Source organism: Charadrius vociferus, unplaced genomic scaffold (assembly GCF_000708025.1).
Source record: "Charadrius vociferus isolate BGI_N301 unplaced genomic scaffold, ASM70802v2 scaffold147, whole genome shotgun sequence".
NCBI lineage: Eukaryota > Metazoa > Chordata > Aves > Charadriiformes > Charadriidae > Charadrius > Charadrius vociferus.
This window is the reverse complement of record NW_009649570.1, coordinates 3,958,694-3,974,751: the sequence shown is the minus strand read 5'-3', so window position 1 is coordinate 3,974,751 and position 16,058 is coordinate 3,958,694. Positions and strand designations below refer to the sequence as shown.

The 16,058-nt window shown below is 32.9% G+C and overlaps 1 protein-coding gene across 1 annotated transcript in view; it reads left to right on the top strand.

Annotated features, from left to right (window-relative positions):
* DNAH7 (dynein, axonemal, heavy chain 7) overlaps positions 1 to 16,058 on the top strand; it is a 112,670-nt gene that overhangs the window by 40,665 nt on the left and 55,947 nt on the right. Inside the window, exons 23-34 of the mRNA XM_009890225.1 lie at positions 781 to 890; positions 1,357 to 1,525; positions 2,802 to 2,904; positions 3,024 to 3,151; positions 4,313 to 4,525; positions 5,577 to 5,675; positions 9,025 to 9,273; positions 12,055 to 12,204; positions 13,250 to 13,432; positions 14,253 to 14,429; positions 14,728 to 14,859; positions 15,511 to 15,735. Coding sequence (XP_009888527.1) covers positions 781 to 890; positions 1,357 to 1,525; positions 2,802 to 2,904; positions 3,024 to 3,151; positions 4,313 to 4,525; positions 5,577 to 5,675; positions 9,025 to 9,273; positions 12,055 to 12,204; positions 13,250 to 13,432; positions 14,253 to 14,429; positions 14,728 to 14,859; positions 15,511 to 15,735 — 1,938 coding nt within the window. The remainder of the gene's footprint in view (positions 1 to 780; positions 891 to 1,356; positions 1,526 to 2,801; positions 2,905 to 3,023; positions 3,152 to 4,312; positions 4,526 to 5,576; positions 5,676 to 9,024; positions 9,274 to 12,054; positions 12,205 to 13,249; positions 13,433 to 14,252; positions 14,430 to 14,727; positions 14,860 to 15,510; positions 15,736 to 16,058) is intronic.

The following is a 16,058-nucleotide window of genomic DNA, read 5'->3' as shown; positions in this document are numbered from 1 at the left end:
TATAACCAATCATTTTATGCATAGCTAAATAGAATGGCCAGTAGCCAGACGCAAACAGTTTTTCATTAAAATTACTTTTTTTCATCACTGCTGAGTCTCAGTACATTTACTGAATTCTCGGGGGGGGTTACAGACAAAAATTGTTCACTCAAAGACTGTATTTTGGTTTTCTGATTCTGCGGAATAGTGAATGCTATAGGAATGACAATTTTCAGTTAGACGTTTTAATCTGACTTATTGTCAGTATTATTTGTGCATTACACTTGTTGGAAAAATGACAATGTTTATGCTGGGTAGTGGTATGATACAGTATTTTACATTCATCAGGATGAGACTTCCTGCAATACAAAAGGCATTGCACGTGAAATTTTTTTTAAAAAAAGGTATATGTAGGGATCATATGTTGCCGTATCAGAGTCGTCAGATTGACCACAATTACAGCTATTTAGCATGATTTCTTCTGTTTACCTTTTAGAAAGTCCATTAACTTTCTAAGTAGCTATACAGGACAGTTTTACTCACCAATGTGGTTAGTAGGATCTTTTTAAAGGCAAAAATGATCTTCTTCTGTCAATTCTTTAGTATCTATTAATCGGCAATTTTATTTTTTTGTTTGAGTGATGTTGAAACTAGCATCTCAGAGCAGTCAGTAGTCTGCCATGTAGTTGTTTCTAATAGCATCAGGCCTGTTAAGGAACTTGAGAAATAGTGTTGAGTTGTGGGTGTGGCTTTTTTTTAAATTATTTATTTAATCTATAAAATTGATCCGTTGTTTTTTAGGAAGGGCATCTACACACAAAGATGATCAATGCTGGACTGAGGTATGGATACGAATATCTGGGCAATACTCCTAGGCTGGTTATTACTCCACTTACAGACAGATGCTACAGGTAAAAGTGCAAGTTACAAAATGTACTGTATTACAAAAATTTATTTAGTTGAGGTATTTTAATAAGTCTTGAGAATAAATGACTCCAGAATTGTATTTTTTATGTTCTGATAGGCATAATTACAATAGGCTACATTTCTTTTGGTGGAATAGAGTTGGTTCCGTATGAATATTTTAATCCAAATTTGTGATAAAATTAATCTTTTGTGACACTATAATTAGTGATAAATTACAAGAGGATTTAAATTTAGAAAGTGGAAAGTAAACTATTCTCTATTGTGAACTTCTAGTAAACTTTGTACATTACTACACATTTGTAAACTACAGCTGGCCAGAAGCAAGTAAACTGTACCATCATACAAAAATGCAGACACAAAACAATTTTTTAAGTTTCTGTTAAAAATTAGAGCAGCAGGAAAAATAGCATGAAAATTTGTAATTTTTTTTTTCTATTATTTTATTTCCAGAACCCTATTTGGTGCACTGCACCTACACCTTGGAGGTGCCCCTGAAGGTCCTGCTGGAACTGGAAAAACAGAAACTACGAAAGATTTAGCAAAGGCTGTAGCTAAACAGTGTGTGGTTTTCAATTGTTCTGATGGATTGGATTACCTTGCATTAGGAAAATTTTTTAAGGTTTGGATAAATCTTGAGGGTCATATTCTCAATTATATTAAAGCCCTTTAATTTTTTTGCACTTGAAGTGGTCTTAAGGTACTGTAAATATATCTTTCTCCACTTCCAGGCTGCTGTATAACACTAGTTATGCAGATATATCTTAGCATAAATAAGAATCCAACCAAGATACCAAAATGTTTTTTATGTGCTTTGAAAATCAAATATACCATAATGATTTTATTTGTTTTAAATAGGCAACATAGATGCTATTTCAATGAGTGTGTTTTTAATAGCTTATTGCAAATTTTAGGGGACTTGAGGTTTAATCTAAACTCTGAATAAACTGCTAAGAGTCATTATACAAATCAAGCATATATTCATTTTGATATTAGCCTGAGTAGGCAGCTGTGTATCATGAAAATCTATCCTTGACATCTGTGTCTTATAGTCCAGTGTCTTGGTTTGGACTGGAATGATACAAAATTAGAGCAAGTATGCTTTCCTCCCTGGCATTATTTGTATGTTGAGTCAGAGGTGGCATTGGAATGATGTGATTTGTCTTCAAAGGTCAACATGATGGAAGTTCAGCAAAATTAAAAGTATCTCTTTAGAATGATGAAAACAAAATTCTGTGTCTTAAATGGGAATTTTTGAATTACTGCTAACAAAGCATGAGATGCCATCAAAAGACTTGTCAGTGCTGCAGGGACAGTACAGTAACATTTTGGGACCATATCTCAGAAGAGACCTATGAATTAACCAGAACTGAAGGAAAAGAGAATTATTCTTTGGTTGTACTTTAGGTAACGTGGTATACCATAAGATATCATAACTGAATGGTTAATTTTAGCCATGCGGAAGTCCTTGTGTTTCCTTTTGTCACTGTGAACCCTGTTAGCATAGATGCAAAAAAAGAGTAGTTTTTTGGAGGCCTGTTTAGTGCTGACATCTTTCCCCCTTGTCCAATTGCAAAATACTGACTATAAAGGTAAAACATGCAAAATGTGTGTATTTTGCATATTACAGAAGAATTAGGATTTTGGATTAGTTAATATATGGGTTTTGTCTTTTTTTTTTTTGTTGTTTACAAGCAAACTTAGTTTTTAAATTTCTTTTAATTCTTTTTGAAACAAATACTATCTGGAGTGACTCTGTTTATAAGTTAGTGCTTCGCATAATGGATATAAGTCCTTTCTTTGCACATTAAAAGTTTTTCTTATTGCAGAATTGTTTTGATTGGCATGTCCAAAATAAGTAGTAACCTATTAATTAGTCATGTGTCTGTCTCTTCTAGGGTTTATTGTCTTGTGGGGCATGGGCTTGCTTTGATGAATTCAACAGGATTGATTTGGAAGTACTCTCTGTGGTTGCTCAGCAGATTTTTACTATCCAAAGAGGTAACCTGTTATTTTAATTGTATATTTGACTTACATATGACAAAGAATAAAGAAGCAACAACAAAGAATAAAGCAACAAAACCTGCTCAGCAATGACATTAGTTTTTATTTCTTCATAGGCATTAATTCAGGATCTGATTTAATAGTATTTGAAGGAACTGAACTGAAACTGAACCCAACTTGTGCTGTCTTCATTACCATGAATCCTGGTTATGCTGGGCGTTCAGAGCTTCCTGATAATCTTAAGGTATTAAAACACTTGTTATTTTATTACTTTTAATAGCTATTTGAGAAAGTAAAAAAAAAAAAAAAAGAAATAACTTTTTGTCAAATACAGAAAATATTCAGAATATTTAGTATGGGTTACCTTCAGGTTTTGATTACACTAGTGTAAAAATAATTTTGTCTCACAAGAAAAAGAAATTAAAAAGGATAATTAGACTGAAAAATAGGAATAGACGAAATTTTAAAATGTCGGGAAGTGGTTGCTTGATTCAATGTCTGATTGTCAGGATAAAATGCGAAAGTTAAAATTTCTTTGTGGTTAAGCACCTGAAAGTTCAAAACGCTTTATGGTGTCCAGGCTGTGAATAATATCTTAATATTGAATAAAAATGTGGTGGGTTTAATTATTTATTTTTTTCCTCATCTTTTTGGTTTGATCTGAAGGCACTTGTGGTGCTTTTAGTGTAAGAGATTTCTATTCTGTAAGTTTATTATTGAGTGACTATTGCAAGAGTGCAATATCCTTTCTTACCCTTAATATACATTGGTCCTGTGTCCATAGAAAGAAAAGGAAATCTGAGCAAATATCTTGATAAATTAATAAAAACGTAGAAAAGTACAATCTTTGTAAACATTTCTCGCAACTGTCTAGGAAGTGCACTCACTAACACATAGTATGAATACAAGATTCAAAAATACTACTTCTATCAATGAAAAGAGGATAATTTAAAAAACTTTCTGGAAAATATGAAAAGTAGAGAAAGTTTTGAAAGTTTTTGAAAGTATTCTGGTGCTTGTTTGGTACAACAGTGGTAAAACTGAAGCACACGTTCCAGCTAAACAACACTAGTAAGAGACTGACTGCATCAATTATTTGTGGTAGTTGTATTGCACTCCCCTGTTCCTTCTAGAGCTTGTGGTTTTTTATGTGTTTTTGTTGTTAATCTTGAATGAAGAAGACCCACAACCATGAACTGTCACAATGGAAAATAAAGTATTTCTAAGCGTTTATGGAAAGCCATTAAATATATCGTAGTCATAGTCACAATAGTTAAATTTAATTGGCTGTCACTGTATTAATGACATAATTAAAAAAATAGTATTTTATGTAATTCTATAAAATGTTGTACATAATAATGTGGTATTTTTTTCTGATGTGATTTTTCACATATATGTTTAATAGGCTCTCTTTAGAACAGTAGCTATGATGGTTCCTGATTATGCAATGATTGCAGAGATTGTTCTATACTCTTGTGGGTTTGTTACTGCTCGACCTTTATCTGTAAAAATTGTAGCTACGTATCGTCTGTGTTCAGAGCAGTTGTCTTCTCAGCATCATTATGATTATGGAATGAGAGCTGTGAAATCAGTACTCACTGCTGCTGGCAACCTGAAGGTAAACAATTTTTTGAATTTTCTTTGTTGTCCAATAACTTAGTAATGTGTCTCTTTTGTAGCAAAAGGTATACTGTTGTATTTCATCCTGTGATACCTATGAAAATGAAAGGGTATGTATTAGGGCATAAGCTGAGGAAAGTCGAGAAGAGATAAGACTACCGGGCCATTTACCACACCACTTGTCACTGAATGACATACCTATTAAGTATGCAGATTATCTTTCAAGAATTCTAGTTAAATGCAAATTTACTGAATTGTTTGGCATGTTGGCCCCTGCTTTGCTCTGCTTTTCTTATCAGGTTCTGATGCCTTTGCCACAGTATGTGAACATATTCCAGTAATACACTGGCTAATATTTGCAAAATGTGGCTTTGATCACTCTTTTATCTTCAAGAAAAATGGTGTAGCATGTAGAGTTTTGTTTTGGCTTGCATTGTGGATGAATGTATACATTTTACTAGGAAACTAAGCTTTTTTTTTATTGATTCAGTTATTATTTGGTAGACTAGTATAATTTATAATTCTCCTCCATTCCAATTTTTTGACAACCCCTAATCCTACTATTACACACACCCCAACCCCAAAATTGGTAACTAAGCTGTGTATAGGGGCAAAAGAGGCACTTTTTTAAATTATTTTTTTTTTATAAGCTGGCAGAGAGATCTATATGCAAGCTTTTAGGATTTCCACTTTGCTGAAGGCAAAAGTTTTACGTCAAAGTAGGGAAAATTATTATTCTTTGGAACGAAAGGAATACATCTTAGAAAGCAAAAAATCAATAGTTTAGGAAAAAATGTCTTGTCAAATTTATAGTAACACCTATCTCTGGACATAAATTAGAGTGAAATTGGCATGACTATAGAAGCCTACTGCAAACACCTTGATATGAATGTATAAACATACATCCAGAACGTACGTTGTTATCAGTGGACCAGAACCTGCCAAAACAATTGCATAGATGCACGACAGGAAATGTTCAGTAAAACAACTTTAACATCTGTTTTTTGCAGCTATAGAAATTAACTGATGTTATTTTTTATATTTTTTAGCTGAAATATCCATTGGAAGATGAAGAAATTTTGCTCCTTAGATCCATTACAGATGTCAACCTGCCTAAATTCTTGTCTCACGATTTACCACTTTTTGAGGTAGAAAACACAGATTTTTAGTAATATAAAGAGCTCACTAAAAATACTTGTTGATAAAAAGATTATATAAGAGGTTTATCAGAGAGCTGGACCAAAGACCTTTTTAGTCTAGCCTGTAATTATTTTAAAACTTAGTCTTAACTGTTCCTTCCTAGCAAATATAGCGAGCATTTGGATTTTGATAGTTTAGACCAATGAAAGTTTCTGCCAAGTCTAGTGCTTGAAATGGTAACAATCAATTTTTATATATTGTGTATTCAACATTTCAGAGTACCGAATGTATTCTTATGAAATAGGTAGGTACTAATAGTCTCCTTTTTATAAGAGAAAATATTTTCATTTAAAACATGCAAAACAGTAAATAGACTATGTCCCACATTTCAGTCTTGTCCTGAGTTGATCTTAGTATGGAACTGAGCTGGAGAAAATGATCTGTAACTTGCTCCCCTGATTTACAGGTTGCACTAACAAAGTCCTAATGTCCTATTATGTGCCATTTGGATTTGACTTCTAACCTGTTACCGCAGGCTAGGCATGTTAAATATATCTCTGATTGGACCAGACATGCCCAAACAAATGACAGCTGTCAACTTCATTTGGAAAAGTTTGCAAGCTGCTTTGGTAGCTGTAAGCTCTCTTTGTTATGTTAGAAAAAGAAGAAGGGATCTGGGCTGGTGTATACAGATGTTTGGAGACTGTGAAAACATGGTCTTTCATGTATACCTTTTTAAACATTAGTGGAAAGATCTTATGTGGAAAAAAAGATGTTTCTTCATATAGAGTCATGGGAATTTGTGTGCAGTTACACACTCACAACATCAAAAACTGTATTGAGTTGTTTTGGATAGCAAGAAGTATATTTTAGCAGTCATATTAGTTGCAATTATATTTTCAGCACATAATACTTACTTTTTTGTAATTTTATAATGGAATAAAATGAATTAATTTCTATAAGAAAACATCCTAAAAGTAATATGGAAGATCTTTCCTTTAGGAATTTTAAGAAAAAGCCTTAGAAATCTGAAGCACAGAAAAGGTAATTGCATTGCCCAAAGTTATATGAAAACATAATGAATTAGAAACTGAACATATGTCTCTGGACACTGTTACTTTAATTTAATTAAAATTCATGAGCATGAAGGGAGACTTCATATTTTCATAAGTTTTAAAAAAGTGGAGATAAATTTAGAGAAGTTGTCTGGGAAAACTGAAACATCTTCAGTAGTTTTTTCTCTAAGCTTCAGTCTAAGAATTTACAGAAATTAATTCTGTATTTATGAAGTAATACTACACATTGTTCTTTTTCATAGAATAACAAACATATGTTGCTTCAGAGATGAAATAGCCATGCACATACTAATATTTTGCTTGTTGGCATATCCCCAAAATAGGAAAAATTTTAGAAGCTGAAACTAGGAAGTATCACATTATTGACTTATAAACAGCAAAAGATGGCTAAGGAACGTGAGATTCAAATAGAATTAAAGTAGATGATTATGTCAGTACAGAACAGATACATGTTACAGGATAAAACACTGCTAAATTAACATGATGCCACAATGTCACTGTAATTAATTGTCCATTGTAGGACAGATTTAAGGGCCAGCAGTAAGTTAGGCATAGAGTATGTGGGAATCGTAATAGCCTAATTCTGTTAGTTCTGGAATAAAGTAGCTTTGTTTGAAAATTTCATCATATACAGAAAGAATTATAAAAAGATTTAAGTTCAGCAGTAGTAATATAATTAAAAATTGTAAGTATGATTTTTTAGAATTATTTCCATTTTTATTATGAGGAATATTCATTTCTTCCCTTAATTTATACATCACAATTGAGAGAAATGGGGAAACACCCATGTCCTCCCATATTCCTTTTCATTTTGCTGGTTTTGCCTTTGTTGTTCAAGTCTCCAGTGTAGTCAGGTACATCTAGCTTGAGATATACAGTAACTCTTCTGTGTTTATGTAGGAGCATGCAAATGATACATGCTTTCCTGTCTTGTTTTGCTCAAAACTCTGATTCAATTTATTTTAAATTATATATAGTCCATCCAGATTTTTGAATCTTGACTTTAAACACTTAAAAAAAGACTTTCTGTTACTACTGGTCCTGTAGTATATCGCATTGGGCCTGTCATAAAGTCTTTGGTCCCTATTAATGGGTTTGTTTATAATACTGATCCTGCTCTGTTGTGGAGAAAACACTTTTGCTCAAAGTACAACTTATGCTATGACACTGAATGGTTTCTTTTAATATGGTATTCCCACATTTCCCCATATTTATGTCATCTGTTTTGTAAGGAGGAAATGATTAATAGATTATTTTTTTCCTCTCATTATCTAAGTTATTAAATCTAGTAGGCATAGAAAGACCATAGTCTAGCACAAGTGTATAAATCTTTAATTCTTTAACAGAGAGTGTGGAGATAAATTGCAGAAGAATAACTAACAGAAATTTTACATCAAATGTGTTTCATACAAGAAAAGCTGCTCACCTTGGACACAGCTTGATATTTCTACTTGGGAAATAGGATTATTTTCATTGGAAAAGCCCTGGCTTTGTCATAGTCAATTGTAAAACATGCCTCTGGTAGCACAGAATGTTAAAAATATATTTTAATACTTAAAAACTTAAATAAGAAAACACTTTTAAGGTCAGGATGTGGTATGCTTGTTAACAGTGGAAACTAACAGTGCTAAAAGAAAACCAAGGCATACAGTAGAAGGAAACCAACATACATAGTAACAGGAAAAATGTCAAAATAATATGATTCTAAGTTCACCGATAATTGCTGTCATTGTAATTTCTAAAGAATATGTGTAATTTTGAACGTTTTTTCAGTAATCTTTGCTTTCCAAGTTGATACTGCAGGTCTGTCTAATTGAAATGATAGCCCAGAGATTATTTTTCTCATTTGTTAAGTCTTGAGTTTATTCTGTATCTTTTTTGTTTTGTTGTAAGCAAAACTGCAGGAGCTTTGCTTTTAAATTTAGATTTCAGGTAATTATTTTTTCAGTTATTGAGGAAAAAAGGTAAACACTTTCTCCACTTTATAACTGCAATATTTATAAACTAGTTTAATAAAAGCTAATGTTTATCAAGAAAGAATATTCTTAGATAGTTAATCACTTGTGTTTGTGCCCAGGTAAATATGAAAAAGATACATGAAATAAATATTAATAGTAAATTAGAAAGTCAGAATTTTGGCACAGGCAATGGTGTAATGAAATTCATAATTATTTTATTTTAATAAAAATATATATTAGTCTGCCTAGTGTCAACAAAGGGTTGATTGAGTTTCAAACCAAATTACTGTGAAAATAAGCATACTTCCCAATTGTTTGGATAGGGTATTACCTCTGATTTGTTTCCTGGTGTGAAGCTACCAAAACCAGACTACAATGACCTATTGGAAGCCATCAAAACAAACTGTGATGCTATGAATTTGCAAATGACTGACGTATTTACTATGAAGATCCTGCAGATATATGAGATGATGATTGTGCGTCATGGCTTTATGATAGTTGGAGAGCCTTTTGGTGGAAAAACATGTGCATATCGAGTTCTGGCAGGAGCGTTGGGAGACATATGTGAGAAGGTATCTCAACATTTTTATAAATATTTCTAGTGAAAAACTATTTTCAAACAAAATTTATAAACGTATTTTAATATTTATGCTGAATACAGAATTTACTTTAAGGACCTTAAAAGTATAAGGAAAAGCTAAAGAATTTGATTGAGATGCTGTACTTCCAAACTTACACAATAGGATGACTCGATTTTAAATATACACATTTCATACATTTCATGTGTTTAAGCATACCCATTTCATACCTTTCATGTCTCATCATTTAGAGAACACGTGGCATTTTCTTTAAATTCTTTCATTGGATTGGACAAGGTATGAATTAGCTACTTGAAATTTTATGATAAACTGTTCCTTGTGAAAGCTTTATACCAGATTTCAAACTTATTCCCAAGAGCTATTGAACTCTCTTTTAACAGAGATTATTCAGTTTAGAACTATACCAAACAATGGATATGTTTCATAAACTTACACAAAGTTTTGAAGATTTTCTGAGAGGGATTTAATAAACCCATGTAAACCCAGAAAGTAAATAGTCTCAAATTTTGATTATTTTTGAAACCAGAATATTTAAATTTTTAGACAAATTTTGGATCTCAAACAAATCCAAGATCTGTTCTGCTAAAGGGCTTCTCACCTGACATAGGAGAAGTGGGTAATAATTGTTATCTGTGGAACACTTAAGTAACCAAATATTAACCAAATAAGGAATATGTAAGATACCAAATCTTGCTCAAATTCAAGCCATCAAAATATTTATATTTCATATGAGATCTCTGGAGTCCTGCCACTTGGGCTGTGGAGGCTTTTGCAGAATAATCTAATTATAGTTATTGTCTTCAGTTTTCCATGTTCTAAGGACCTCTAGATTCAGTCTAATCTGATTTGCTAGGATGGAATGTAAACCCAGTATAAGGCACTTTTGTAGCTGTTTCTGAAATGAAGTGTTTGGGATTTGAGACTTGAGAGGTAATTGGCCTGCTCATTGAACTCCAGGCACTTCCAAAAAAAATAGTAATGACCGTGAAGCATAAGTGATGTTCAGGACACTGAATTTCTTCAGGCTGGCAGACTTGGAAACATGCGATCAACCACCTTAGCAAAATTGTTTCATTTCCTTAATGGTGATCTTCTGGTAGACACCTTGTATTTTTGTGCAGATGTTTACAAGACTAGACTGGCTAGACTTTCATATTGGTATTGCTATCAAAGAACTCTATTCTCATGATCATTTATTAAAAGCTATTACTTATTTGCTTCCTATATTATAGATCAAATTATGAAACTTGTGCTTTAAGTATGTAGGAGAAATTCTGTTTCTGCCTGTCACTCCAATAAAACAATATTTAACTTTCTTCTTTTCCTTTTAATTCAGTGAATCGTTGTCCAATCCTTCCCATTTTTGTTTGTTAAGGGAAAAATTATGTGGTAGAGTAAGAAATTTTTATCAGATGATTTTCCTCCTGTTAGCTTCTCAGTCCCCTCCAATGATTAATTTAATGGCCATCACACGCATTGGAGTTTTTTCTTTTCCTTTTCCTAACAGAAATAATACAAAAGAAAATTTTAATGTACTTGCAAATGTTGAAGATTAGAAATCTAAATTTTTGTCATTACAACAGTGTTTTAATTTTTTTAGCTGGGCAACTGTGACAAAATTGCTGTACTCAAGTTTTTTTTTTAAATTGTATTTTTGTCATGCTAGAGTGTTTGCTGTTCACTTAGCTTATAACTCTTTTCAAGATGTTATCCATTTTCCCCTTTCTTTAAATGCTACATTTCCCTCTGAATATTCACTTTGTATGTTAGAATGAATTATAATTCAATACAAACTGTCAGAAAAAGAAGTTGTAATCATACTTTTTCATAAACATACTTTTCTCTCTTTTGAAATAGCATATTAGAATTCCCGCAGTTTCTATTTTATGAAGGGAAACAAGAAAGATTATGTGTATCAGTGGGAGGAAGGCAGTCAGAACAGGCATGAAATGATGCCAAACTCCTGATTTCTCAGTTTAAGTTCATAACAATAGGGCTGCTTTTGGAAAGAAAGAGGTTTTTTTGTTAAATCAGGGGTACCTGTTTCTCATATTTTAAGGCTACAGGAAGTAGGCGTTTAAATCAGTGTTTGCAATTTGTCACTTTTGCTTGTAATTCATTCCTGTAGAACAGTGGTTTCCAGCCACCTGATCTCTGATGTGTGTGGTATTAAATGTCATATTTAGTCACACGGAGAGAGGAAAAGAATCAAAAAGTAAAATTAGATATCTTTACATGGTTTAAGTTATAAAAAAAACCCCAACAAAACAAACCCAAAAACCCCAAAACCCCCAAACCCAAACCAACTTTGTAACGTCATTTTGGCATCAATCTCAGAAACTTACCAAGGCAGTCATATTTATTCCTTAAACATGAGGGAAATGGGATAGAGGGACGAAAGGGTGGCCTGTTGTAATCCCTGTAAGCGTAAGAATAGAACTTGGGTCTCTTGATTGACTGCCTAATGTCTATTTCACTAAAAAAAAAAACCCCAAAATTCCGTCTCCATATGTCAAGCCGCTGTTCAGTATTAAAATTAGACTTCCAACTGCCCATGATGAATTTGGGATAATTGTCTTTAGACACTTGTAAACTGTCTTTCAAGTGTAATATTCGTAATGTCTTTCCTGTTGTAACTTGATGAAATCTTTATGAAGATTTAATAATGTATAACCGTAAAATACAAAATAAAACAAATGGCATAATAAATTGCATGTTTGGTGTTAACAGATTTTATTACTATTGTGTCTTCAGGGCCTGATGGAAGAAAATAAAGTTCAGATCACTGTTTTAAATCCCAAATCAATAACAATGGGTCAGCTATATGGACAGTTTGATCCAGTGTCACATGAATGGTCAGATGGCATCCTAGCAGTGAGCTTCAGAGCATTTGCTTCTTCTCCAGTAAGTCCTTAAGAGGCTTAGAGCATTTTTGGAAATGACTTTTCACTTTATACATTTTAGATTTGAATTCCATGTTGTTTGCACAACCATTGTAGGAATCATATACTTGATTGTAATATGCTCCATGTAAAGTACTTTTTGGACACTGTTGATTTAAGATTTGTGTTTCAGAATTCCTTATGTGAAGATAAAAGGGGGTTTTAGTTTTTTTGTTTGCGTATGTTATAAATAAATGAATATTTAATCTTTCTACTATATTGTCACTCCTTATTTTGTCTGATTATGGCCCATATCTTTGCTGTTTAGGTATATGGGCATTTTGATGTTTATTTTGGAAGAAACTGCTGTCTGAGTGTGACTTATGGCTGACCTTCCATTAAGGTCCATTAAAATATTTTCACTGAGTATAACAAAAGATGTGTCTACCTGACAGATATTTTACTTGGTAGTGATTGCAGTACCGGACTGTTCGCTCTTATAAACTTAAACTAATAATATATTGAAGTTGATCAGTGTGAAATTCACCATGTCTAATAACATTTGCAGAACTGCACGAGTGCTTCGTATTTTCCTGTAAGAAATATGATGAATACCTCTGACTATTTGCTTATATTGTAAAAACCCAGACATATTACATTTAGATATTACCATATTCCTTAGGTTAGTCCTATTGACTTCCACGGTAAGGGTGCAGTAGGTATTACTCATGAGTAGTAACTTGTATCAACAGTCTCACTGTGTCATAACTTAAAGTATTTGAATATGTTGCGGTTTGACATAAGCAATGTACTGCATTGCAAGTATAACTGAAAGAAACCGGTCAAAGATATTAACTTTCTGTCATTAACTACAGTATATGCTTTAAAGTTGTAAAACTAAATTGTGAATATAGATTGTCATTTCTGGAACTTCTTGTGAATACAACTCTGTACTCTGACTATTTTCAATTATTTTTTGTGGAAAATAGATCTAAAATACTTATTTTACAGTAAACATGATAAAATAAATTGCAAATATTTGATTAAAATTATTTTCTGCAAACCAGACTCCAGATAGGAAATGGCTGGTTTTTGATGGACCAGTGGATGCAGTATGGATTGAGAATATGAATACGGTGCTTGATGATAATAAAAAGTTGTGCCTTATGAGTGGAGAGATCATCAAAATGTCAGACCAAATGAGCCTTATTTTTGAACCAATGGATTTAGAAGTTGCTTCTCCTGCTACTGTAAGTACCTATCTTTGAAAGACTGATTACAAATGTCTTTGATTATTGCGATATATATTCTAATTTTTAAAAAATATACTTAACTGAGAATAGTAATTATCAGTTTGTATTTCTTTGATATATATATAAAAAACATTGTAGCTTGGTTTTCTTGTGTAAATTTTTCATAATCTTACATTGTGATGTGAAAAATTACATATTTACATGTGTAATGTAAGTTACACATACAGAAGACCTTGTAACTGTTCAGGCCTTGCAAGTGCCTGACAAGAAAAATAAAATCGTTTGCATGCAAATCTTTAATGTCCCAGACAAATTCTGGTAAAACCAACAATCACTGCATTTCTGTCACCTCTCTATCACACTTATTTTGTCTGATGGCACTTTGTGGAATGCAAAAGTTTTCTCTTGAATATGAATAGAAGTTCAGATAATAATCTAAACAGAACAAAATATCTGCATAGTCATACTGAGAAGGATTTTTTACTTAAAAATTATGCAAAACTTAATTAAAAATTGTTAGGCACTCTAGTAGTCAGTTGATCATCTTTTGTGACATTAATGTTAAGAGCTAATTCTATTTAAGAGGAAAGTTTGTCTTTGACATTAAGTTTCCTGTTGGCTGAAGAAATAAAGCTAGGTTTGAAACTCGTCTGTCCCAGGCCTCACAGAACCCCACTGGTACACTTTATACCAGCTGCTAATAATCCCAGCAGCTGTATGTTATAACACTGAATGTTATTTTAAGTTCTTGTAGATAGGAAAGAAAGTTTGGCGATTGCATAAGATAACATGCACCTGTTTGTTTCTTTATTTTTAGGTTTCAAGGTGTGGTATGGTCTATATGGAACCCCATATGTTAGGCTGGAGACCATTAATGATGTCTTGGCTAAATGCAATGCATTCAGGAATCAGCTCTGTGCATAAAGAATTTATATTAGGCCTATTTGATAGAATGATTCCACTCTGTCTTGAGTTTATCAGGAAATACACAAAGGTAGGATAAATAACTAAGAGGGTATGAATTATTTTCACTTCCAAGTGCCAAAGGAACAAATCCTTTTATGTGGACCATATTAATTATATTTATTATTTTTTAAAAATAGCTGCTAAGGTGAAGGCTGTGAGCAAGGTTTCTGTGTGTATTGTTTAACTTGCTTGTGAATGTATTTTAGACACATTTGTCCTACTTTTTTTTTATCTTCACAGTGAGGAAAAAATCCTCACCATCTAGCAGTCTCTTTTCAGTGAGTAAAACACGCCTGCAACTGAGAGTATTTCTTCTTTCTTTTCAGGAACTGTCTCCTACTTCAGATACAAACCTCGTTCGATCACTAATGAATCTGATGGACTGCATGATGGATGAATTTGCTGATGAAGCCAAAGTTAGAGCTGTGAATGACCATGACATTTTCTCCTGGCTTGAGGTAGGCTGTTTGTTTAACATACAGAATAGGGAATTCCAAACACAGGCTTTAGTGAAATGGGCTTCACAAGCAATAAAACCTATATTTCATAATTAGAACACATATTTTTTTTGTCCATTGAGGAAAATACTATTGCATTCTTTATAACTGATGCATAGTTGAGTCTGACGTGTTTGTTGTCTTGATATAAATTTAATGAATTCTATACAAACCAGCTGAAATTGTATATGGTTCTCCAGTTGCTGGTATCTCAGTTTATTACTAGTTAGATCAGTGCTACCTAAGGATTACAACTCAAGTAAGTCCTGTTAACAGGCATAGCCATCACCGTATGAGATAGGCCTTTGAATAACGTAAAAATAATCTAAATTTTTCTAGAAAAAAAAGCAGTCTATGCTTGAACTTTCTCAAAATAGCGGCTCTGCACTGAGCAGGTCAGGCATTTTGCTGCACAACAAAGGTGATCAGATGCTGATAGTTAACATAAATGGTGTTCTATTTTACCAGAAGCATGGTTCCATACTATATACATAAAATCAAGTTGGTCCAGTGTAATTCTACTGTGACTTGTGGCGAAGATTTTGTTTGACTTCAGTGAATAAAAACTTTGTAATACTGAAATTACATTTTGGGTTTTTTTTCCAACTCTAGGGTATTTTTTTGTTTTCACTGATATGGTCTGTAGGAGCTAGCTGTAAGGAAGATGATCGACTGAAATTTGACAAAGTTGTACGAGAAATGCTTAATGGACCAATTAGTGAGGAGACAAGAGAACAATACAAATTGTTGAGCAGTATTGATCAACAGCCTTCAAAAGCTTTCACAATCCCATTTCCAACAGAAGGAACAATTTATGATTATCGGTTTGTCAAAAAGGTGAGCATTGTAAAGTAAGATGTGGACTTCCATTTGGAAGTAATCTTTTATGAATGCTACAAGGTGTGTATCGTTATTGTAAATTCATTTCTGCTGCCTGCTTCTTTTATCGCTGAGTAGGCCAGGCATCCACCCTTGCAAGCCTAGCGATGGCTCAGTGTTCTGGCTGGAAGTTGTATTACCAAAGCCTGTCTTTTTGGCTACCAGAATAATTCCCTGTTGTGGCAGAACAAATTTGCAGAAAATCTCAATCAGTTACTTTTTTCTGTTATTTTTTTTATTCTTGATTTCTTGCAAGATTATTTTATTTTGGGTTTCAGCCC